Source organism: Argiope bruennichi, chromosome 3 (assembly GCF_947563725.1).
Source record: "Argiope bruennichi chromosome 3, qqArgBrue1.1, whole genome shotgun sequence".
NCBI classification, from domain to species: domain Eukaryota; kingdom Metazoa; phylum Arthropoda; class Arachnida; order Araneae; family Araneidae; genus Argiope; species Argiope bruennichi.
The window spans coordinates 42,407,904-42,434,275 of NC_079153.1; the positions used below are offsets into that span (position 1 = coordinate 42,407,904).

Genomic DNA, 26,372 nt, shown 5'->3' on the forward strand with positions numbered 1-26,372 from the left:
TTTTTAAAAATGAAATTAGTAGGAAAAACTTTTAAGATGAGGGATTAATAATTATTATCAGAGGTAAATACTGATACACTTATAATACTGATACAAATATTCTTAATTGTATACGATTTCCCTTTAGTTTCATTTTTGTCATCGCATTAACTGGGCAAAGGTTGGGTTGTATTTGAATGGCGAAGGGGACGTGGATATGCTGTGTCATTTCAACACTCGCTTAAACTTCTGTTAACAAAACTAGAAGTAGCTTATATCATGCGCTAGTTATTTAATAAATTTGAAGTGAAACCTTATATGCAGCTTTGAAATAAAAATTTTTTGAATGGTTTAAGCGCTTATTTATTTTTTTGAAAAATGTAATGTTTTTAATCAATACTTTTCAGCAGTGATATTCATTTCTAGCTGACCAGTCACTAAAACAGTAATTAATCTTATAACTTTTAGCTACTAGGTGATTTGAAGAACTAGAAACAAATGCGTAAGCAAATGTGAACGTGTACATTGAAGAAATTCTGCCTTTTTTTTCTTAGATAACCTTGATTCTATCCTGTCTAGACTGACATCAATTTAAAAGGTGTGGTTAGTCGTTGCATTGTGATTGGCTATCTTTTTAGACAGCGTAAATAGAAACCACGTGCCTCGAAGGCGGATATATCTGACATTCGTGACATAGCGGGTTTGATTTAATTGAATTTATTTTGTCTTGCTGTGAAAGGTTTTATTTTTTTGATAAAACAATTTTTCTCGTCAGATTAAATCATATTTAAAAGATTGTTTATCTCTACATTGTTTGGAAATGCTTTAACACCTCCTGGCTCAAAGCATAAGCAGTTCTGAACAAATTTATTATTTGTCACGTACAATTTAAGAACTGATTGACGTTAAACTGCTATCATGATTTGTTTCAAAATACAAAAAGCAGTTTTGGGTTCTTTTAAACTTCGTAACATTAATGCAAGGTTTGTTATTTTCTATAAAGCATCTTGGTATTTTAGTGTTTTGTTAATGAAGTGATTTTTCCAATTAATTGCATCCAATTTAATTGAATTTTGACTTACAATTTACTTTAATAAAAAAAAGTGGAAATTTTCTCTTAAATTATTTATATTATTTTTTTTATATATTTACTGCCTATAAAATTTCAATTGTAAAATAACCATACAATTGGGATTTTCTGTTTTATAAATAAATTGATTTTTTGCATCATATTATCTTTAAATGTTTATTTTTATTTTGATAAATACAATAATTCTCATGAGACTTACTATGTCTATAATTAATTTATTTATGGAAATTTCATATTATGTGTATTATTTTTATTTATTCAGCAAGTAAATGATTTTTTTTTCTTAGGTTATATTTATCTCTTTATAATTCATTGGTTCTCTGTAGTATAAATGAAGTATTACCATTTATAGTTTTTATTCTGGATGGATCAGCTTTTTGATTAATGCTAAGTGTATGTGTGAGCCTATTTTTCTTTATATGATTGACTTTTTATACATCTGGGGAAGCTTTAATTTTTTTTTTTCCCCATTAGGAATTACAAAATATATTTTAAAGATTTAATGATGTTTTACAGTCAGATATTTGTGAACAGTTTTAAAAGTACAGTTTTCAAATGCATTTAATTATATACTATCCATTTAATAATTTTTGAAACTTATCTGAAGATGTTATTTTTTTTCTGCATATCCTTTTATCTTATTTTTTTTCAAATTTTAGAAGATAATTTCTTATTAAATTTAAATAGAAATATAACGAAACTAATTTAGGTGAAATGAAAATTTGGTTGCTTCCAGGTATATTAGTAGTTTACAAACAAAAATTAAGGACAGTTATTACTTCACACCAGGAGATGTTATGCTATCCAGTTCTCGTATTGGTGACATTATTGATTACAGTGCAGATAAGTGTGGTGACAATGTTGCTGTGATTTCAGCTTTTCAAAATGTATCCAAAACCTATTCAGAACTTAGACATGAGGTAACTATATATTCATGTAATTACCTTATTATATAACATTTGAAATGGTCAATATTTGTTTGGTATCTTTCATATATTATACACAAAGCATTCGCTATTTTTGACAAAAATGTAATATGCATTTTTTTGCTAAGCTCACTTATTTCCTCAAAATGAGTTTTAAAATTTGATTTGAACATGTTAAAATTTAAGTATAAATACATTATTGTATCATATTCTTAAAATTAAAAGAATTAAGAAAATGATACTAATACTGAAAATGTTAATCATTATTTTAAGGGTATTATTATATGCACATTCATGTAAATTGTTTGTTAGTTTCTATAATCATTGTAGAAGTTGCTTTTCCTGTATCCTTTTATTTTCCTTGTTGTTGTTTTTTGTTTCTAAGTGTAAATTGTACTTGATCAGGATTTTTTTTTTTCAAAACCTCTTTACTACTGGTGTGACTCTTTATTTGATTGTTTGTGTGAAAAACATAAAATTGTGGACTTATATGATGTATTGTGACTTTATAACTCAATTTCTCAATTTAACATAATTCTTTCTAAAGTCACTTTATGCAGTGCTGTCAATAAAAAATTAATTGTGTGACCACTTTTTTGACTAAAGATATAAAACATTCATTTTTACAATGAAACCCCATTTTCTATTAATGATTAAGAAATATACTAGTCAGTGTACTTGTAGTTCTGCCTGTGTCCAATTGTTATATTTGCTAAAAAAAAGGTTATATATATATATATATAGTTGCAAATTGTATAGATTTTATATTTTACCCATAAGAGGTTTTAGCCTAATTAATTACTGTTCTAAAGAATCTGGATAAAAGCTAATAGGATCTTGTAAAACTGTCTAATAGAATTTCTACTGCCAGTGTTTGTATGTGTGTGTGTAAAAATTTTGTAGAAATCCCCTATTCTAAAATCTAACTACATAAAATTAAACATGAGAGAAACATGTTTTTGTATTATGATAGCATTTTTAAGACATTAAATTTTAATTTAACTATTAACTATACCATGGGAAGACAGAAGCTATTTGGCTTAGGCATTTAATAGTCCTTTTTTTTTTCAAAAAAAATTACACTGATTATTGTCTTTGTTAAAAAAAGGCTATTCTCTTATGTCAAGAAATCAAAATTAATATTTACATTAAAAATCTTCCATGATCAATGAAGAATTTGCAGATGGTGCATATTTTATTGCTGATGATAAGGCAGAAATTTTATGGGAAGGTAATTAAGACAAGAAATAATTTAAATAAATATATATATATATATAATAAACTATCATTAAGCAAAAAAAAAAAAAAAAAAACGCTTTATTTTTTTTCTATTTTAACAAGAGATATGAAAATTAATTTTTAAAAATAGTATATGAAATATTAGTAAATCAAAGTAAATGATTTAGAAATGTTCAATCATTTTGAGGTGGAAGTAAAAAAAAACACCTTTATTAAATAATTTTTTTTTTCTCTATACATCAAAAGAAATACTGGAATTTAACATTTTAAACAATAGTGTTTTGATATTTTAGAGAAATATTCTTTTAAACATTATTAAATCCAAATAAATGCTAAATCATTTTAAATAAAATGTTCAAATCATTTTTAGTTTGGTTTATATCTAATGGCAAGCTTTAAACTAGGCAGCTGCCTTGGAGCACTGCACTGAAAGAGGGGCCACAAGAAGATCAATTTAAAAAATTTATTTTATTAGTTGCCATATAAATATATTTGTAAGAAAATACAAGTTCTATGAAAGATAAAATATTAGAATAACATAACTTAGTTATTAGAATATTTTTAAAATTGCTTTATAATCTACTTCAGTAATAATGTGTACAAATGTAGATTTTGGGCAATATAGATAAATAAAAGCAAACCGTATTCTTAAAGTTTATGAGTTGAAAAATTAATCTGAAATAAATCATTTAAAAATTCAAAAATAGGCTGAACTATGAAACTAAATTGATTAGTTTCATATGTGCTCTATTTAAAAGAGAGGCCTCATAATATGCACTGTCTTGAGGTACAAAATGATTGAATTCACCCCTGTTGATGTCATTGTAAAGTAAATGGAGTAAATCTTTGTGATAGGTATTTGTTGATAATAAGCAATATTTAAAGCTAAATTATGTCAATACTTTTTTTTTTGTCTTTAGTTATTAGTAAGTTATTGAATGTTAAGATGTTAGACTGGAAAAAGCTTAATGTTCATGCTGAAGATTTGATTAATTTTATGTTTGATTTATTTAGACTTAAGTGTCTATTTGAAAACAAGATGTTAAATGTTATATTTTTATATGTTTAAAATTTTTGTCAAATATGCATGACTTAAAAGCATTTATTATTTTAATAGACTGAAAGGCTTGCTTCTGGTTTCATTTCCATTGGACTAAGTAGAGGTGATAGAATTGCCATATGTGCACCAAATTGTTATGAATGGTCTTTGGCACAATTTGCTGCTGCCAAAGCTGGCCTTATTTTGGTAATTATATGTTTACATTTAATAGTTCTTTTATTTTACAACTATTTTAAAGATTATATGATACAGAAAACAATAAAATAATTTTATAGAAAAGTGAAAATTAAATGACCAAGCTTTTAGAAACTTTCATACCTTGATCTTTTAACCTAATTATTTTTTTAAACATTCCTAGTTCAATCATTTTATGCGTCAAAAGTACAAGTTCAGTATCATTTAATGTTGAAAGCAAAATGTTGAACCATATATCTAATTCTCTTTATATATGAATAAATTCATATAAAAATATATAAATAAATTTGGTAAGTTTAGTAATGGTCTTGTAAGAAGAAGGTGATTTGTATATTTTCTTATTATTATGTAACAATAGAAAGAAGTTTTTTCCCCATTTTTCTTCCTAGTATTATTGTTGGATCTCCAAAAAGATGTTCTTATTTAGAATAGATTTTGAAATGTGTCTGTATGTTATGTATACAGAGGTTTGATGAATGAATTTAAAAATTTTATTCCTTAACTGCTTAATAATTCAATTCCAAAAGGTTTAAAATGTTTGATTTCTATTCTGACAAATGTTAAATTGTGCAGAATATATCTTAAATTGTCAGGAATTTTTCTTATATTATTAAAAAACAAAATTTGAAAAGTCAATGTCATTATTATGTATCATTTGTGTAGTTGAATAATCAGTATATTCTGACACAAAAACATTTTATTCTTCAAAAAATTTTTTTTATAATTGCTAGATGATTGTTAGTTGTTTTGAATAATCTTACTGCATTTTAACTACCTACTGAATGAAACATTACACATTTTAAAAAAAATTCAAATACAATTTTTAAATTTCTTGAAATAAAGTACATTTATTTACAGCAAGTGAAATTTATTTCATTATAAAGGTATACAGTAAATATTTTAAAAATTATTTCCATTTGTAAGAATTTAGTTATTTATTATAAAAAAATTATTATTGTAACAAAAATTTTGAACCTACCTATGTATGTTTTTCATATGTAAGTAAATTTGTTTTAGATTAAGATTCATTACTATTTGTAGGATTTTCAAACATACTAAGCTAGTCAGTTATTTTATAAAAGAAATTGACTTAGCACTGAATCTTTTAATAGGTGAATATTAATCCTGCATTTCATAGTATGGAATTGGAATATTGCCTAAAAAAGGTATACTATGTAACTAATATTTTTCTTTTTGAATCTTTATTATTTTTATTAACCATGACTAATATCATTCTTTTATAATTTTTTTTAACATCATAATATGATTTTTGCTTTTTTTATTCATATGATTTTCTTATACCTTTTAGGTTGATTGCAAAGCACTTATTACTTGGGATAATCTGCTAACACAGAATTATTATAACATGCTGTGTGATATTATTCCAAATTTACCAAAAAGTACACCTGGAAAGCTGCAAAATAGCAAGTAAAACACAAATTTGTCTTTTTTAGTAATGTGTTCTTTCAATACAATTTAAAATCTTATTTCTTTTTCTCTTCTTTTCCAGACTACCAAATTTGGAAAGCATCATAATGATTTCCAAAGATAATAAAGAGTAAGATGTTTTTTAATATCTTGAGGAAAAAAACTATAACTTTTGTAGTAGTTCTTGAAACTGATTATTAACACTGCAATTCTTAAATAAAATTAGTGCTGAATGCATAGCAACAAAGACGATTATTCTTTGGATGTCAAAAGATTGAAGTTTATAGATATCTAAGTACTTGAAAGCTTCTTTGCACTGTATTATTTTATTTATTACATCATATTATGATTTGCTGAATTTGTTAATATAAGATGTTTTACTATTTCCCTTCCACAAAAAGATTTTTTAAGTTTTTCAAATTCAGATGCGTTGGAAAAACTTATGGTTCTTATTTGTCTTTTTACAAAAATTAATTCCAAAAGTATGCAGACACAATATTGAACTGAAGATTTTCTATATTCAAAATATATTTAAAAATGTATTGTTATTTTACTGAGACTTTAAGCATATTAAAAATTAAGCATCGTTTTGTTAATAAACCACTTACTATTTTCTCTTAATAAAACTTCTTGATGAAGTTGTAACATATTACAATGATTTGGTCTGTAATCATAGAATTATGTCAAATAATGTTTGTGAAAGAGTTTTCCAGGATAAATATGTGTATACATGAAATGGTAACAAAGAGAGTGAAAAAACAAAATCTTTTGAACTTTTCTGAACTGTTCTATTTATGTATAATTAAAAAAAAAAAAATTAAGTATAGATATGAAATAAGACAAGTCAAAATAAGATTCCTTCTTAACTTTATAATACAAGCAAGCTAGAGGAAAATTCAAATTGTCTTTTACAACAGATAAAAAGAAAGGAAGAAGGAAAAAAAAATAAAGCAATTATTTACCTTATTTTTATCATACATATGGAAACAATGCTATAGGAGAGTAAAGCAGTCACCAAAATGATATGAACAGAAATAGGTTAGTTCAAGATTGTGAAACTCTAATCATTTAAAAATTCAGCTGTTGTATCAGCCCATAAGCAAAGATAAAAATTCTTTTTATATAATATCTGTACCATCTCTTAGGAAAGGGTTGATATATTTTTTATAAAATACAATAACAAAATAAATGTGATTTGTTCTTCTGCATTATATGCAATATGATGCATAATATATTGTGCTTTTGATAAGTTACATTGGTATTATTTTTTTAATGTTTTTTATAAAGTGTGATCTGTTCTGGATTTGTTTTAAAGTACCTTTTTAGATGAGTTACAAAATATCTTGACTGATTAATAAAACTTTATTGTATTTTTCTGTTATAGAGGAATGCTTAATTTTAAAGATGTGCTTGATAATGGAAATAAGGAAAGTAATAAAATGTTATCAGAGATTGAAAAGTCAGTTCAGTTTGATGACCCTGTAAATATTCAGTTCACATCTGTAAGTAAAATAATAGTGAATAGGCTATTTTTCATTCTGTTAAGTTTATTTTTATTGCTGCATGATTTCAAAAACTTTTGTAGTTATTTACGTAAGTTACTTTTCATTTGTCTGTATTTTGAATGAAGGTGACTTGTAAAATAAGCATTATTGTATTATATTTGTTTAAAATTGTTTAATTTTAGGTGGACGAATAACGCTTTTCATCCAACATATATTTTTTAGTATGACTAATGTAAGACATTATTTTGTGTACATTATAATTATGTACAAGTATCTGTTCTGTTTTATAGTAAATATAACTGAGAAATGTCTATAGATTTAAAATAAAAATGTTGTAAAAATTGCCACATATATGAAAAAAGTTTTAGCGAATTGATATCTGTTGTGGTTGCAAATGATCCAGTGCATTTCTATTTTAATGCATTTCTGTTTCAGTTCATTTCTATTTCAGAACATCTCTATTTTAATAAAGAAAATAATTTTTAAAATATTTTTAATAGGTTTTAAATTAAATTTCTTATTTAATTAAATTTGTGTTTATTTTTCTATTTATGACCCAATTTTGCAAGTGCCATAAAAATATTTCACTAACAAGGTTTTTAAAACTTTTATAGTTCAGAAAAAGGTTTGAAAGGAGAAAAACTTTTAGAAGCCTGGCATTTTTATAAATTTCCTTCTTTTATTTCTTATTTTCAAATTAATTTTGTTAACGTATTTTTATATAAAAATATCATATTTCATATAAATATTAATGCCTGTTTCTATTTTTGCTTTGTTTCTCTAGGGTACTACTGGTGCTCCTAAAGGTGCTGTTCTTACTCACCACAATCTAATAAATAATGCTGTAATTATGGGGCGAAGATTTGGGTTTCATATACAGGTAGGTAAGTGGCTTGAAAAATTATAACAAATGATATTTTTAAAGCTTAATGCATTATTCAATAGAAATTTCATTTTTAATGACAATGATTTTCAAAATCTATTTTATTAATTTCTGGTTGTTTTCTAATTATTAATATTTAATCAATGTTCTGCAGTTTTTCTTTATTATTTAATTAAATCATAAAATACATAAATGGGAAATTCGTAAGTTATATTTTCATTTAATTCGTTTATAGCTGCTTTTATGTCATATTTCAAATTGTTGTTTAATCTAGTAGGATTAGAATTTTAAATTAAAAATTTGTATTATGTTTATAATAGTAGACATCATTAAATAATTTCCTAGAATATAAGATATTATAAATTAGCAGCTTTATTATTTTTAATGTCCTTATAAGTGATTATACTGTCTATTATGTTATATTAAATTCATTTCTGAAAATTAATTCTCAACATATTGCAGACTAGGTTATAATTGTTGACATGCACGTTGACTGGATGATTTTGCAATAAAACATTTTTTTAAAAACTTTTTCAACAAAATAATTGTGCCCAATTTATATTAAAAAGTAAGATAAGGCATCATCATACTTTATGTAATTAATAAATCATAAAAGTATTTTTTCCTTTGTAAATTGGATGTATTAGGTTTCTCATTTTATAAGCAATACATTACAAGATTTGGAAGTTATTATTTTAAAGTATAAGAAAGATTGTTATGAAAATCTATTTTCAGTTTTTAGTTTTCTTTAAAATAATTTATATTAATGTAAAAAATTCGTATTAATTAGAAAAGAACTTGAAATTTATGAGAAAGAAAGGTGCTACTCCTTTTGAATTTTTGCTATTTGCAATTTGGAAGCCAGACACGAAAAATTATCAACATTGTATAATTTCATTTACTGCTATTTTGAAATGCTAATTGAAAAGTAGAAATATTTATTCAATGTAGTTATAATCGGTTATACTTTAATTTTTGATACCTAAAATATGAAATAAAAAGTTTAAACTATTGATTATTCACTTCCCCCCTTAATGATTCCAAGCACAAGTTTGTATTTTCATCATAACTAATTGGAAATGCAAAAACTGCATTTCATAAAAATTGTAATAAAAAGATATGATAAATATTTTAGATTGAAATTATTCTAACCTCAGAAACTTGTAAAATACTTTTTATATAATAAAGTGCATTATTATTCTGGAAAATTTTTTATAATTATATTGTTATTACATTTCTAGAACATTTTCTTTTAGAAACCTACTGTGTGTTGCCAGCTTCCATTGTTCCATTCTTTTGGATGTGTGCATACTTCACTAGGAGTATTGTATTATCAAGGGACTTGTGTTTTCCCATCTCCAATATTTCATGCTGTTTCAAGCTTGAAAGCTATTGAAAAACATGAGTAAGTATATTGTCAGAGTTATACAAGAAAACAAAAACAAAATTTTTATCATATTTTTTTATTATGCTTTATTTAAACATTGTTTTTGTATAATCATTCTCACATAATAATTGACATAATTTTAATCAAAATATGTGATTTTAATTTTTAAAAATCTTTTAATAACTTTAAAATCCTGAAAAATTAAATTACAAAATATTAAATTATATGTAGTTATTAGATATTGAAATAAATATATCATATCTATAATATTTTATGTCAAATAATTAATAATCTAAACTTTATTATCTTAATTTTCTAATTATAATTCTTTTTTATGAACTGCTGTTACTTTAATTATCCATATTTAATTCCAGAATGGTGTTTTAGGGCTTTAACATATAAAAAAATATTTACTCAGTAATCACTTGGTTATTTATTACTATCAAAATAATTTGTATTATACTACTTAGATTAAAGATTCTTTTTTTTTAAATATAACTTTTTAAAACTCAAGTTGTCTGTGATGCTAATATTATGCGAGAGAAATTTTCAGTTTTTGCATTTATGTCTCTAATATAAAATCTTAATCATTAAATGACTTAGAACCTCTCATAACTCTAAATCAAACTTTTTTTTAAAAAGGCTAGATTAACTATTGTGTAATTACCTCCATACCTTTGTTGATGCTCTAAAATGTGCAAAACTAAAATATACTTGTTATTTCACATGATATGATAAACTACAGTCATCCCTCAAAATTCATAATGCAGATTTATGTAAATTCATATTTCTGTAATAAATCTAAAAAATTCTGGAAACTGCAGAAGGCAAGTACAAAAGTTCTTTTCTCTCTTGAGAATTGCATAATATAATAATGCCCTGAAAGTGTTTTGCATAAATGAAAAAATAAATAATATTTTTTTCTTATAAAAATTTAGAATAAACTTTAGTATTTTGACATTTTATTTTCAATTAATTTTACTTTATCTTTAATAGTTATTCGAGTGCATATCCCATTTTTAGAAAGAAAAAAAAAAAATTGTGATTCTAAACTATGCTTTAAATTATAGGTTATTTTTGAATAAAAAAAATATATTTTGTTTATGAACTATTCTATTAAACTGTAGTAGATTACCATGTTGCATAAATAATTCTAATAAGAGAAGCATTAAAAATTTATTATTTAAGGTAGATGATTAATATGCTATTGTACTCAATGAACAATCAAGTTTTCTGGTATCTTTTGATTTATTTAATGCATTAATGCCATATGCTATAAAAATTATACTTTAATGGTTAGCTAATACAAATTCAACTTATTTAACATTCAGATTGCAAAAATGTTTACTGAATGCATTTCATATATAATTTTGGGAATACAAATACAAATTTGGGTTATAAATACAAATTCCTTTTTCATTAATATTTCAACATCTTTTTAGTTTTATTTCAGTTCTTAAAGAAATTAACAATGTTGAAGTTTTTAGTTTTTCCATTTTGGCTGGGGATAAAAGGGAGAAGATAGTTTGAATTCCTCCTCTTAAACTATATAATCTTGCCTTTCAAACTGCTAGAGCAAGTTATTTCACATGTAATTATTTGTACATTGCATGTGATTTAGAATTTTTATAAAAAAATATATATAATTCTTATGAAAACTTAGAAATTTCTCATTATAAAAATAGAGAGAAGAAAAGTGCTAAAAGTTAGTAATTTTGTTTTTTACATAAATTTTTTTCACTTGCATAAAAATTTATGAGAAATGGCTAGCTTTAGCATTAATATATGTTTTTTTCTTTTAAAAATTTATTTTTCATTGCTAAAAAAATAGAGTGAAAAAATGTGTTTTTATGCTTTTTTGTTTCTTTTGTAGATGTTCTATTATTTTTGGAACTCCAACTATGTTTGTTGATCTCATTCGTAATTATCAGCCTGGAAAGTTTAACACTGGATCTTTAAAACGAAGTAATTCTGCAGTCTTCATTTTCTCACATTATTTTCTGATTTTTAGAAAAATTTATTTCAATATCATTTGATAGTAGTTTCTTAAAATGTTTATTTTTGGTATAATATTACAAGTTTAACAAGATTTCTTATGCAAAATATAACTTGTTGCTTGCCAATTAGAAGAAAAAAAATGCAGTCAATAAGAAATAATTGGAGTTATAAAGTTGCTTATAGTTTAAAGTTTATTGTGTTGTAATTTCTCATTTATCCTTAATATTTCTCTTTAAAGGCATTGTTGGGGGAGCTGCAGCACCTGCTACCCTTATGAATGACATTAAAGAAGTTCTTGGAATACCCAATGTTGGAGTAAGGAATGAAAGATAATTTTTTAATTTTTATTTGCATGCATTATATATGAAAAAATCCAGTTCAAATATAGATACCAACGTCACATAAATGATGAATAAGTGATGACACATTGAATAGCTATTATATAAATTAGAATGAAACGTTTTTTTTTTTTTGTAAATGAAATTATGCTGCTTATTCATGGTATGCATTTCATGAATGGATGATTGACTGATGAAATTGAGTTTTATTTTCAATAGGAAATCTGTATTATGTTGTTAATTGCCATAAATATTTAGACCCTTGAAATGTCTCCAATGCGTAAAGAATATTAGAATTACAAAGAATAAATATATTGATTTGGATATTACAATATAATTAGTATGAATTTCTTTAATGATATCGATATTTTCCCTTTTCATTTGCAGAATTATTTATTCGATTAACTAAAAAAATCCTAGACCAGACTCTAACAAATTAATATCGAAATTATTTCTTGCTTTTTCAATAGTTTCAACAAGAGTTTTGTAATTCAAATGTAAAAATAAAGTATACCAAATCATTTATTAGAGAACATTTATTTCAACTATATTGCAAATGGTTCATATTATATTTTGTATGGTGTGAAATATCTCAGAATATCATTTTCTTTTTGGCTTTGCCAGATTAAGCAGAAATCAAGAATGATATATAGTTGCACTCATAAAAAAAATCATTATTTTAAAATTTATTAACTTTTTATTATTTATTTGATTAAAATCTATTATTATTTATTTATTACCACAATTAGTAAAAGAAAAATGATTAAATCTGAGATAAATGATAAGATGCTGCCCCCATAATCATGTATTACTCTGTGAATACATTTACACTAAAAAAAAATGCAAAATAACTTTTATTTGGTGAGAAATCAAAACTTATATGAAACTTATTTGTGATACATATAGCACTTTTTAACTCATTTTATTTTATAGATAGGATATGGCACAACTGAAACAAGTCCTGCAATTGCAACCAATAGATACCTAGAAGATTTTCAAAATTCATTGAATGGGGTTATGTTACCTATAGAATATGTTGAAGTATGAACATAGTTGTTTTAATAATGAATATAATAATTTAATTTAATTTTTGATAATTTTGATTTAAGATAAAATTTTAAAAATATATGCTTAATATATAGCCTGAAAAAATTATTTATGTGATTTATTAGAAGAGGATGTTATTTATATATAAGAATATTTCTATTGAATATTTTTAATATTTCTATTGAAGAATTAAATGTTATTGAAACTATTTAATATATATTATAATTTATGTCTGTAATATTTTTAAGTCCTTTATTCTCTATTTCTGTATTTATTTTTTGAAAAATTCGCAGTTAACTTGGAGACAAAAGCTTCACAATATATACAGAAATTTTACCTTTGCAGGAATGAATTTGAGAATTCTTAAAGCATTTTCATTGCTAGTAAAGAAATGAAATTTTTGTTTATTCTTAGCAAGATACCAAAAAAGTATAATCATAATCATACAAATCGTAACATAAACTGTCATATTATATTGCTGAATTTCCATTTAATCAACTTTTACTTTTTTAGAATTGATAAAAATAATTTTTATTGTTTATGAATAATACTGTTTTGTCTTATGGTACTCACCATGCACAAAATAAGTTAGAATTCAAGACATCGTTTTATTTAAAATATTTTATTGATATGTTATGATCAAGGTAATTAATAAATTATTAGTTTAAATAGTAACACACACACACTTTTCATGCACGCACGCACGCACGCACACACACACACACACACACACACAAGTCTAGAATGTTTTTTTTTTTTCTTTTTAAACTTTCTTGTATATGAAATTAAGAAAAAATTTTTGATTTTCAAAAACACGAGATTTTAACGAATCACCAGATTTTAGATCTCCTTGAATTCGAAAAGAACATTTTTTGGAAAATGTCTGTCTGTGATAATAATAACTGAAAAACACTTTGAGCTAGAGGTATGAATTTTGGTATATCGTCATTACTCTAAATTTGTAGATTTCTTTCAAATTTTTGAGAAAAATGTATTTTGGGGGAACCTGTCTGTCCAGTTCTTCGAATATAAATTAACACAAGATAAAGAGAACTAGGTAGCTAAAATCAGGTATACATATTTGGTCTAGGAATTAATTCGTGCGGTTTTACAAGAGATGGCGTAACTAGCTTATTGTCGCATAGTTTCGTTTGTTCAAACATGCATTTAATTTAAAACTACTGTTATTGCGCATCTAGTTTAGTATATGCAATTTGGTTTAAGCGTAAACAACAACAATTTTTATTCAACTGAAAATGTCAAATTTTGTGCCTGATAAAGTGTTTTTGATGGGGGTTCTTCTTCATTACTTTAACATGAAGAAAAGTGCTACCGAAAGTCATCGTATTTTGGTGGAAGTTTATGGTGACCATGCTCTAGCTGAGCGACCGTGTCAGAAGTGGTTTGCATGGTTTAAAAGTGGTGATTACGGCTTGGAAGACCAAGAACGACCTGGACAGCCAAAAAAATTTGAAGCTTCTGAAACCTGGTGAAGCTATTAATGGAGAACTTTATCCACTTCAGTTGATGCGTTTGAAACAAGCTCTGGCCAGAAAACGACCAGAATGGGATAACAGACATAATAAACTTATTTTTCAACATGATAACGCTCGACCACATGTCGCAAAACCGGTCAAAACATATTTGGAAAATGTCGGATGGGAAGTGTTACCCCACCCGCCGCATTCACCAGACATTGCTCCTTCAGACTACTACTTGTTTGATTTCATGAATAACGATTTGCTTCTTCAGAAAATATTGAAAAATGGATCTCTTATTGAATCGCTTCGAAAACTGAGGAATTCTTTCTACACGGAATTCATAAATTGCCTGAAAGATGGGAAAAAGTAGTGGCTAGCGATGGACAATATTTTTGATAACGTATTTATGTATTTTGCTTTTGAAATAAAGCTTTAATTTTTTATTAAAAACCGCACGAATTAATTCATAGACCAAATATTTAGACATCTATTGTGTAAATTTCTATCAAATATTCTGAAAAATCGATTAAGGGGTTGAGCGTCTGTCAGTCTGTACTTTCAGAAACATGTAAACGTTATAACTCGAAAATGGAAAACTTAAATGAACGAAATTTAGTATGCGATTTTGTGACTACATGCGTAGTTCTGTGTCAAACTTTTGTTTCAATCGATTGTAAAAAATGTGTCTAAGATATAAATTTGATTTTCATATACTATTAACCACATACCAGGGATTAATCGCCAAAACTCTCGTCAGGGATCACACGATAGATTCAATAAAAATGCTAAATTCCAGCCAAAGGTCAAAACTTTTGTGTGTTAATGCCATACAAGGCATTGTCTGGTATAACACCTTTATTAGAATGTATGCAGGGAAAGTTTGGGGATAGTACTCCCTTTGGTTTTAAGAACGACATAGGTTAAGTTAAATACTTAAGTTTTGAAAGCAAAAATATGAGAAATTCATTATCAAAACGGTGCTTATTACTGTTCTAAGAATAATTGAAATACTGAGCTTATGTTAATTAGACTGTCATGAAATACAAAATATTTAAAATGTTAAGTATTGCTCTCTCATTTTTAAAGCTATTTTGTAAATAAATCTTTAATTTCAGAATTTTACCAAGATGTTAATTAAAAGATATTGTTCATAAGGATTTTCTCATCAATGTTTGATGAATAGTTTTATAAGTAAGGTACTATCATTGACTAAAAAGTAATAAAATATGAAATTAGGATGTCTTATTTCATCTTGATTAAATTAGTTTTTTTGAAATCGATTTCAAATTTATTAATTAGGATTATTGGTTCGTTCATGTATTACTCGCCTTTCATTTTTCAAAAACATTTATTGTCTCTTTAAGTTTGTAGTTTTTATTAAAATATAGTAGTAAGAGAATCATTTCTCTCTATATATGTCAATGTTGTTAGGTATTCTGCTTATTTTTTCTTATGATTATTTCAGAAATATAAAATATAATATCAAAAAAATGTATCTTGCTTTTCAGGTAAAGATTATTGATAGTAAAGGAAATTTAGCTCCGGTAAATGTCCAAGGTGAACTTTGTACTAGAGGGCACAATGTCTTTTTGGGATACTGGGATGAGGAACAGAAAACAGCTGAAGTTCTGGATAAAACACGTTGGTATCGCACTGGGTCAGTGCTAAAGACCTTTTATTTATTCTGTTTAGATATATTTTATAAAATATTCTTTTGGTATATGATAACTGCAATTTAATAATGGTAGATCGATTATAATGAATTTTTGATATTCAACTCAATTCTGTCTAGATATAGTTAGTATATTATTCCAAATGGGATAATTTGAATCATAAATCGAATCATTTTATAAGACCTTTAATTAATTTTACTTTATTGTTGAATAATGCTTTGATAACTTTTTAAAAACAATGTCGAGAGTATATTAAAATTTTTATCATATAAATCTCCTTTCATAAGTTATCAGTTTGTGGAATATCCATTGTTTAATAAATGTTATAGAAACTCTTTTGTCATTATTTATATAAGTGATACAGTAACAATGAAGTTTGCGTAATGTAGTAGTTATTATTTTTATTGTGATAGATGAGATATATAAAAATTTTCAATAACTATTTAAAATGTAGGAAGTGAAACCTCTGAATTTAATTAAGAATTTATTTTTCTTTTAAAACAATCATTGTGATATTTATGATTGTTTCATTCAATTGCATATTTATTTTGCACTAAAAAAATTACTTTCTCTTTCAACTTTAGCAAATTAATTTCAATTTAACAAATAAGATTTTATATGTAAGTTCCTTTTAATTTCATTGTGATTTAAAGTTTGTATCTTTTGAAGTAAATTTCTTTTCTTGAATTCTGGAAAAACCTATACATAATCGACTATCACCATCTGTAATATAGGGGAGTTAAAAATACCCTCATCTTTCTAATCTGCATCATTATTGAATGCAAAATCCGAAGTTCTGCTTTGGAGTTTAGTAACTGAGATAGTTTTTTTTTAATGTTTAAATCGATTAATTTATCTGCGTACGAATAAATCTAAGTATGAATACATAACAAAGATCAATGAGCTGAGGCCTGTAACTTTTATTATTTTATATTTATGCTTTTTCATTATATATTTTCTTCACAGATCAAATTGAAGGATATTGTTAGTAATTTCTTTCAGTATTTTTTTAAAATTTCATTTATTATTTTATTTATATTTTATTCAAATATATTATTTATATTTTGTTCGATTTTAGTGATTTGTTTTGATTTTAATGCATGTGAAGATCACATTATGGAGGAGCAAAACTTCTAATATTATTATATATTTACATCTAAAGTCTGTACCAAAAATTATTTTTTAAAAATCTCTTAAGACTCTAAAATCTGTAAGAAATTTTCCGTAACTTTCGGTCGTTAAACTTATTGGCGAATTTAGGTATTTTGCATCCCCAGGCAGTGCACATTGCGAGGTCCTTTTTTAATAACTGGTAAATTTGGTTTCAACACATTTTTAACTTAGTCAACATGTTAATCGTTTATTTTAGCAAATTTGTGAATATATATATATTCTTACATTTTATTTTAAATATTACTTTAAAAAGTGAAAGTAATAAAATTCTTAAAAAATTAGCCATAATTATTAGCTAATGATTTCTTTTCATGAAAATGTCGGTATTTATTTGTTTTGAAAGCCTATAAAGGAATAATAAATTTTAAAGAAATATAGCATTAAAAATTATTAATTTACAGCACCTCTCAAGTATAGCAAAACCAATTAAAGAATAATAATTAAAAATTTTATATAAAATTGAAGAAAACTGGAGGAAAAATTAAAATGAAAACTACGATCGCAAATTTCAAGTTATCATGTGAGAAAATTATTATTTTTAAGTCATTATTTGTCGTAATTAATTTAAATCAATAACCAGTTTAAACCGGTTTAAAACAATAGCGAGACTTCTCTATCCATCTCTCTCTCTATATATATATACAGTACACCCCCGATTATCCGCGGAATTGGGTGGCGCGGCCGCCGCGGATAACAAAAATCGCGGATAATCCGAAAAGAGCTAAAAACGGGTATAGCAAAAGAGAACAGTCATTCCAAATTTGAAAAATCGTCTTATGTACAATAAAACGCAAAATAAACAGCAGGAAATGTTTAACTAAAGCTTAATATTTTAGTATATCACTCAAAACTAACCTAAAATGCATTTTGTTAATGAAAACAGAAAAGTGCTTTGTATTATGTAAGATACGAGAGGCGTCAAGGATACACAGAAAAATTAATACATATGTACTGTTTTAATACTGTAATGTATTATGTAATTACAAAAGCATAACTGTAAAACTACACCTTTTTGAAGAAATCAGTCATTTGTGTTTGCTTCTTGCTTTGGAAGCATTTTCTCTTTGCTTGGAAGCAAAAAAAAAACTTAGTGCGGCAGGCGCGGATAATCGGGAGTCTACTGTATATATATATATATATATATATATATATATATATATAGAGAGAGAGAGAGAGAGAGAGAGATGAATATATATATATAGCTCGCCCGATTTTGAGATGAAATAACAGCTATGATGTCATAGTTCTACGTCAACCTTTTAAAAACGCATCTGCTGTCAAAGAATCATACGTAATAATAAAGTAATACTGGTAAATGCAGGTCAACGCTTTTAAAAATGCTTCTGTTTTCAAAGAAGCATACATAATAATAATGCAATATTGGTAAAAGCAGGTAAAAAAAAAATCCGATTAAAAGAGGATGATGAAAATGGCCAGTTATGCTTTATTCATTGCCTACGCGATTTCGAGTTTCACAACCCCCTAACCAAAACAACATCATGTTCTCACACGATAATAATTAATTCAATATATTTTTTAAAAGTAATTACTTATACTTTATTAAATGATAATGTAAATAACTAAATGTAAATATTCATTGTAGTTCTAATAATTCATAATTAATAGAATTTTTGTTTTTTTTATTAATTATGCTAAAAACTCTTTTATTAGCATATGTGGTTTCCCTTCTGTGCAATGGCCCTCACCAGCATCCATTACTAATATGTTATTGTCAGATCTAAGATTGTTAACAAATGACAACCTGTTAGATGAGAATATCTTGTAGTACATTATTAAATACTGCCTATATTTGTTTGATTCTGTTCATTTCATAATTTAAATAAGTGTTTTATTTTTTCATAAATAAATTCCTTTTATAATAACAGAGATCTGGCCGTAATGAATGATGAAGGCTTCGTTAAAATTGTTGGAAGAATAAAAGATATGATCATCCGCGGTGGAGAAAATATTTATCCCTTGGAAATCGAAAATTTCTTAAACACTCATCCATCTGTTCTTGAAGTGCATGTAAGTATTTCAAATTATAAACTTCTCTTTTTGTTGTTTTTATGCCTTTTTTAATGAAAAGAGGAAATTTTAAACATGCTTTTTGGTGTTGTTAAATGACATTAGTTGTAAGACCCAGTCATTCATTAATGCTGTTTTAAGAGACCTGTTGTGGCAACACTTCTATTAAGGATTATGCTTTCTTTTTTGTATGTTTCACTCATTTCAAATTATTACTTTCTTTTGAAATGATTTTAAGAAATGAGGATTAAAATTATTATTATTAAATTATTGTGTAATCAAATACTTTTTGATTTTTATGCTACAAAACAATGATTTGAGTCATAGTGAATTATTTATTATATATTAATTTTTTTATGAAATGTGGTCTAGTTATGAGAAATAGTTGTAATTATTAATCAGAGAATTGCTTTTAATTGTTTGCTGTTGTAAATTTTCTTTTCAAATTTTTAACTTTACCTTTACATTGTTACGAAAATCGCCCGTTTGGTGTAATTTGAATTTTCTTTAACAAGCTGGATAATGGAAAAAGACCCTTTATTCCACAAATATTCCAGAAAGTACGAGTACAGGTAATAAAAAGCGTTGCCAAAATATACTTAGAACTGCCAGAAACTGACAATCTAAGCAGACAGCAAATCGCTAATTAAATAGCAACAATTTAGCGTCTACATCAGCTCATTCTCCGAATTTTATTCAAGAGGGATTAATTTTTCTATAGAGAGTCCCGCCTTCTACAGTCTGCAGACGCAGTATGGCATTAGATGGAATTCTAAAGAAGAATCGTAGATCTCGCTTCCTAACATGCCATAGTCTTGCATTTTCAAGAGCTTTAATTTTTATTGCCAAGGTCGGAAGTTCTACAATAGAAAAAGATGTGTGCGAAAAATTAAAAAAAAAAAATACTTTTAGAAATCACAAGACACTTCTTGTACTTATTAATTTGTGTCAAAAATTGCAAAAATTGATTATAGGTGACCTTAACCATCCAGCAAGTAATTCATAATTAATCCTGACTTTCAAGAAAGTGAATGCATCTACTTTTATCAAATAACTTTTACATTCTATAATTGAATGCAAACTTAAATTATTACAAAATATATGCTTATAATTTTGCTATAAAGTCAGGTATTAAAATTTCAAATGATAATATATAATATATTTAGTTAAATGCTATGAGCCCCAAAAGATGAGGACTCTAAAATTCAAAATATTTATTTTTGTCATTTATTTATTATCACCATACTAAAAAGAATTTTTTCCATATACGGAAATATATCATTTTTGTACATGCGTCAGCTGGCTTTGATTTTTTTCAATATACGGACGAGAGTATATAACAAAGAATTAAGAAAAATGCTGTATTTATTCTTTGCTTTTTATACCTCTGCTAAATAAAATCGTCCAAAAGATTGCAGATTTATAAAATAAACAATGCATATAATATATCTGAAATAGAAGAGAAAATATGTTTATGCTTGAAATGGACTTCAGTATCAAGGGTAGAACAAGAATAATTCTGTTGCAAAAGTACAAATTAAATACCATATTAATTTTTATTTACTATATTTTTAATTATGAGTTACTGTTATAAATTTTAAAAATTAATGCTAGAACAAATATATGGCTTTTACATTTATCAAAATGCTTCTAACAGCAAGTTTACTGCTTACGGGCTTTCATTGAAAAACTTTGAACTATTGCGAATTTATTCATGAATTAATATGGAATTTAGAATTTTATTCATTTCTTCAAATGAATATGTATTTTATGAATTAGTAGGAAAAGTTGCACAGTTCATTATAGAGGATGTCATTATTTTTTCAGATTATCAGTTATTTTGTTAGAACATTTTATAAATTATAGGTTTGTTAACTGTATATGATGGTGCAATTAATCCTCATACCTGGGGATTGGCCGCAAAATCCTATAGAAATCGATCGCATCCAATTCAGACAAAACAAGATTCTTCGAATGTTAACGAACGCACTCTGGTATATTCGCAAGGACATCATTCATAAGAATCTAAAAACTGAAGACATCGAAATGCATATTTCACAGCTTTCTAGAAATTTCTTTATGAAAATTCTGGATCACCCGAACCATACCATTCAACAACAAACCTACTACGCTCACTGCCATACAAGTACATATACCATGATGAAATGGCCTCTTCCCCTGATGCTGCCATAAAAGTTATTTTAAAAATACTTTTTGTTCATCTGCATCTCATCTATTGATTAGCCCCCTGTCGTTTCGTATAACTTATTCCAACTCATGCAGTCGTTCGACCACATCTGAATTGCTAAACGCATTTCTTCAAGGTTATTCTTCATTAAGATTCCACATATTTTGAGATTGAATAGAAGAGCACATGCACTGGCTCTCAAGAAAATAATCTAAATTTAGTCATTCTCGCTTTCTAAAGTGCATCTCTGCCGAATTTGGTTGCTCTTGATCTAATGATCTGTCTCATACTCTAATTAGTGACATAGAGAACAGGGATCAAGAGTAGCACCACTCTTAGGGGCATAGTAGTGGCAAAACATTGGTGCATTTATGCCATTTATCAGGCAAAAAATGATGCTGCATTCCAAGCGCCATTTACTGCTGCTAAACCACTGAAATCGACTGTGGGCAAAAAAACTATATGCCACGGGATTTACTTGCCCTCATTAACATCACTTATATGATTCTGCAGTGCGGGGAAAAAAATAAACTAGTGTGTTCAAGCATCTTCGATCGGAGGGCAAGATAGTATAGATATCCAAGAGATAGTCTTGAGGAGGAGGGTGGAGTGCTTATGTCACTTTTTAAAGTGAAATATATTAAGGGATTGAAAAAGATGCTATTTCCTGGATTCCACTTACTGACACAAACACTTTTTTTAATCAGTATATATATAAATTTTATACATATAATAAAATCTTGCAAATTTTAAAGATTTGTGGTGTTCCTGATCAAAGACTGGGCGAAGAAGCTTGTGCTTGGATTTGTCTGAAAGAGGGCAAGCAGCTTTCGGAGGAAGAAGTTAAACAATTTTGCAAAGGAAAGGTAAAAAGTTCATCCATATTTAAAACAATAATTGCTATGTAGAAACTATCTTTCTATTAAAAATCAAAAACTCTTTAAAAAGAAGTTCACTATATGGGAATTTTACAATATATCCTGTAACCAATATTAATTTTTTAAAATGACTTTAAATGACCACTTTAAATAAATAAACTAAGTAAAATTTTAATTATACAGCTCTTTTGAATAAGATAAAACTTCAGTTGCAACATCGCATTTTATAGAAGAAATATTTTCTTATAATACATCTAATTTCTCTCAAAATTATAAACCATAATGTTACTATGATTTAAAAAAAAAATGTGAACTTTAATGTAATCTTTTATTTTAGATAAGCAATTACAAGATACCTCGTTATGTTATGTTTGTGCAAAATTTCCCCAAAACTGCCACTGGAAAAGTAAAGAAATTTGAAATGACAAAGATTTCAATTGAAAAGCTAAAACTGTGATATATATAGCTTTTTCAAAGTAATAGCTTTCTGTTATCATTCTGTTGCACTTGTATTTTCTACTACATTTATCGGATTAATATATTCAAGTTGATGCTTTTATAATATGGATTTCGCTTAACAAGAATCATTTAAATGGAGTTAATCCTTTAATATAAATGTAATAAAGTTGAAATGCATTTAATGTTGCATCTATAATTTTCTATTTATATATTAATATTTGACAATTTATATTCATGTTTTTTTTCTTTCATTTATTTTTGGATAACTTCTGGTTTATTTGAAGCCAAAAGGAAAGGAAAATACCATAGACTGTATTTGATTCGAATAATTTTGTAAATCATTAAAATCAGATACAATTTAAATCTTTTAATTTTTTTTTCTTTTTCCCTTTTTTTACACAAATATAAATGTCACAAAGTCATAAATTACTTAAAAAAATAATAATAAATTACACAAAATGAAGTGCTGAAATGGAAGTTATTTCAATTATCTATTAATATGAACTACATTTATTTTGAATATGAGGTTTTGAAATAATACAGAAATAATTTATAACCTCCATATCTGTGATAAATTTGTTATTTCAAATGTTAATATTCACATTCATAAAGATTGTAACTCAAATTATATTATTTAATCCTGATTTGAATTACAGATATTGTAATATTTCCTAATGGTTGATTTAATATGCATTAATATTTCATTTCATTGCTAGTATTCATTTGAAAGCTAATTTATTAGACACTGTCAAATATTCTTGTTGTTATAGTTTATTATTTTTATTTTATTACTTGTTGTAATATCATTATCTGGTGAAAAACTTTTGAGTTTAAACTCAGATCTATAAATTTTATATGAATTATCTTTTACATTATCTGAACCTCAGGAAAAATAATCTTGTGATCTTTTGATATCTAGGAAGGAGTTTATTTTTATTAAATCATATATATTCTGATATATTATGTTCACCAATTAGTTGAAAATCGCTATTCTTGGATTCTTCCCATGAGTAGAAACATGCTTTTTAAACGAATTTGTATAGTAGGATTACATTTCCAACAATCAATGTTGCTTATTAAAAGTGAATTTATATATCGTTCCTTTTATATCTCATTTTAAGAAACCTCCTAAAAGGACGTATAAATGGAGCTTCGCTTATTTTAAATATCTTCATTATTACATATTATAAAATGAATATCGAATATGACTTCTGAATAAATATTTTATATTTCAGATTGAACTTCTTTAATTACTGTATTTTATTTCAGTTTTGTTGTTTTTATCCTGCATTTTTAATCCACATTTCTTCTATATATATATATTCAGTTGCTGTTTATTCAAAAATTTAAATGAATATATTTAATATATTCAATATATGTTATTAAATATTTTTCCATTTTTAAAATATATTTTTGTATGTAGCTTTTTTAAAAAAAATCTTTAATAAAACTTTTTGAAAGTATTCTGTGATTATCTGTTTTCTTTCAACCGTTAATATTCTTTTGTATTTACAAACACAAAATTTTTTATAAGTTTTTTCATTTTTACCGTTATTGTTACAAAATTTACAACGGGGAATTGTAATTGTCAGTGGTTTGCACAGCTGTACATATTAAAAATGTGACAAACATTCATGCCTTTAAAGAATGTAAGGGGACAAGTCAATTTTTGAACTGCAATGTGACATCTTATTAAAATTACAGCTATTTATTTCTATCTACTAATCAGGACAAGGGGATAGCTATTCAACAAAATTATTAATAATATTAATCTAGTCATATCAGCCAATTTTGATGAACTAAACAGTATTACTACTCATTTCACAACAGAAGAAAATACTATTTTTAGTTAGATTGAACAACAAACGCAGAGCATTCTGATTGCCTAACAATGTAAGCAGATTAGCAAAATCTATGTGATTAAAGCTTAGGACTCTGCCGAGGATTTTTTCCCCTAATTCTCGTGAAGAGCTGGGGTGTTGAGTTTGGGAGGGGGGGGGAGAGTGTTTGACAACCATTAATGAGATCATTGGGGTCAAAGCTTTCGTTAAATAAAAAGTTTAGAAGTTAGTACAGTTTTTATAGTTAGGGAACTCAGCTGTGATATTTTTTCGGCATAATGGATATGGTTCAGTTCTAATATTGGAACGACAAACTGAGAGTTGTTAACAGACATTGAGAGGGAGCAAAAATTGCTATGAAACATGAGTCATAGCAATTTTTGATGGCGCGATGAGAAATTGAAAATAGCGAAAATCACATGTAGGTTCGGTGTCCAAAAGCAATTGCTAATAGACATATGGGCGATGGGTAATTCCCATATCTGTATATCGTGGAAATCTCTGCAGATGTTCAGAGTCAACATGTGGGTAGGGATCAATGATTATCTTTTAGAGCCATCTTGGTGCCAGAATAGAGCAACGTACGTTGCTATTCTGACACACGTCCTCCAGGAAATATTGTAAAGCGTGGCGCCCGCAATGCAGCAAGGCATGTGATTCATGCATGATGGAACCCATGCATCTTTTTCCATAAGATGCGTAATTGCCTCAATGTTGTATACTCAAAGAGGAGAACTGGACACATTGATTAGCCTTCAAGTCCGCCAGATCGTAATCAATATGAATTTCTTCCTGTGGAATCATTCTTTCTTTTGACGCCTTTGGACAAAATGGGGGAATCTCACTGTGGTGATTGCCGTCACTGAGGCTTACATCAAAAGCACACCTTGGATCATTGAGCGAGTTGTTGCAGACTATGCAATGATATTGGCGGATTCCACTTCCAAAAGTTCTTGAAATAATGAATTAATTGTAGTTATTAACCATAATTAATTGTAGTTATTGTACCATAGTCGTTCCAGCATGACATCAAAATCTGCATCGATTTTCGCTGTTTTCAGCGTGGTTTGTGATGCCATATTCCATTCCATTCCCCTATTTTTTTTTTCTGTCTCTTGATGTGTAGTAACAATCCTCTGAGTTTGTCGGTCCGATATTAGAAAACTTATATTGAAGTAGAATTTATGTAATTTTTCTTAAAATAAATTATGATGGCGAATAAGTGATCTTGAGCTTTCTTACAAAAAATAATAAATAAATGAATAAAAAATAGCTAAATCCAACTGGTAGTTAGGCTGAGTGATGGATACTTTTGTTCATCTGATTACTTTATTTATATAAATGTGTTCATCGGGAAAAGTAGATATTTCATTTGCATTTAGATGAAAAATTAAATGTATTTTGTACGTCATCTGACTTTATTTCAAAATTGTTAAATTTGTTGTATGGTAGCTCTCGTATTGCTTCGAAATAGAACATTAATATCACTAAATTAAATCTTAATCTCTTCTGTATTCTATTGATTAATTTTTTTTTCTTTTCGTAAAAGCCATGTTTCAGTGAAGAAGGTTATTTC

At 26.3% G+C, this 26,372-nt stretch overlaps 1 protein-coding gene across 2 annotated transcripts; it reads left to right on the forward strand.

Annotated features, from left to right (window-relative positions):
* The first annotated feature begins 639 nt into the window (after positions 1 to 639).
* Positions 640 to 24,282, forward strand: LOC129962726 (medium-chain acyl-CoA ligase ACSF2, mitochondrial-like). Of its 2 annotated transcripts, none has more exons than XM_056076679.1 (16): positions 640 to 962; positions 1,806 to 1,989; positions 4,352 to 4,480; positions 5,602 to 5,655; positions 5,799 to 5,917; positions 6,000 to 6,047; positions 7,302 to 7,419; positions 8,207 to 8,302; positions 9,562 to 9,710; positions 11,566 to 11,657; positions 11,929 to 12,005; positions 12,962 to 13,069; positions 16,065 to 16,213; positions 19,289 to 19,430; positions 22,374 to 22,484; positions 22,834 to 24,282. In XM_056076679.1, exons 1-16 carry the CDS (start codon positions 898 to 900, stop codon positions 22,951 to 22,953), a joined length of 1,761 nt encoding a protein of 586 aa, XP_055932654.1. In that variant the 5' UTR covers positions 640 to 897; the 3' UTR covers positions 22,954 to 24,282. The 2 variants fall into 2 exon arrangements, with proteins under 2 accessions (XP_055932654.1, XP_055932655.1); XM_056076680.1 differs by having other exon boundaries at positions 1,859 to 1,989.
* The last annotated feature ends 2,090 nt before the right edge of the window (positions 24,283 to 26,372 follow it).

Coding starts and splice junctions, on each gene's coding strand:
- LOC129962726 (XM_056076679.1), top strand. CDS start 898: ATGATTTGTTTCAAAATACAAAAAGCAGTTTTGGGTTCTTTTAAACTT. Junction 7,420..8,206: donor TAAATATTCAGTTCACATCT/GTAAGTAAAATA, acceptor TTGTTTCTCTAG/GGTACTACTGGTGCTCCTAA. Junction 12,006..12,961: donor TTGGAATACCCAATGTTGGA/GTAAGGAATGAA, acceptor TTTATTTTATAG/ATAGGATATGGCACAACTGA.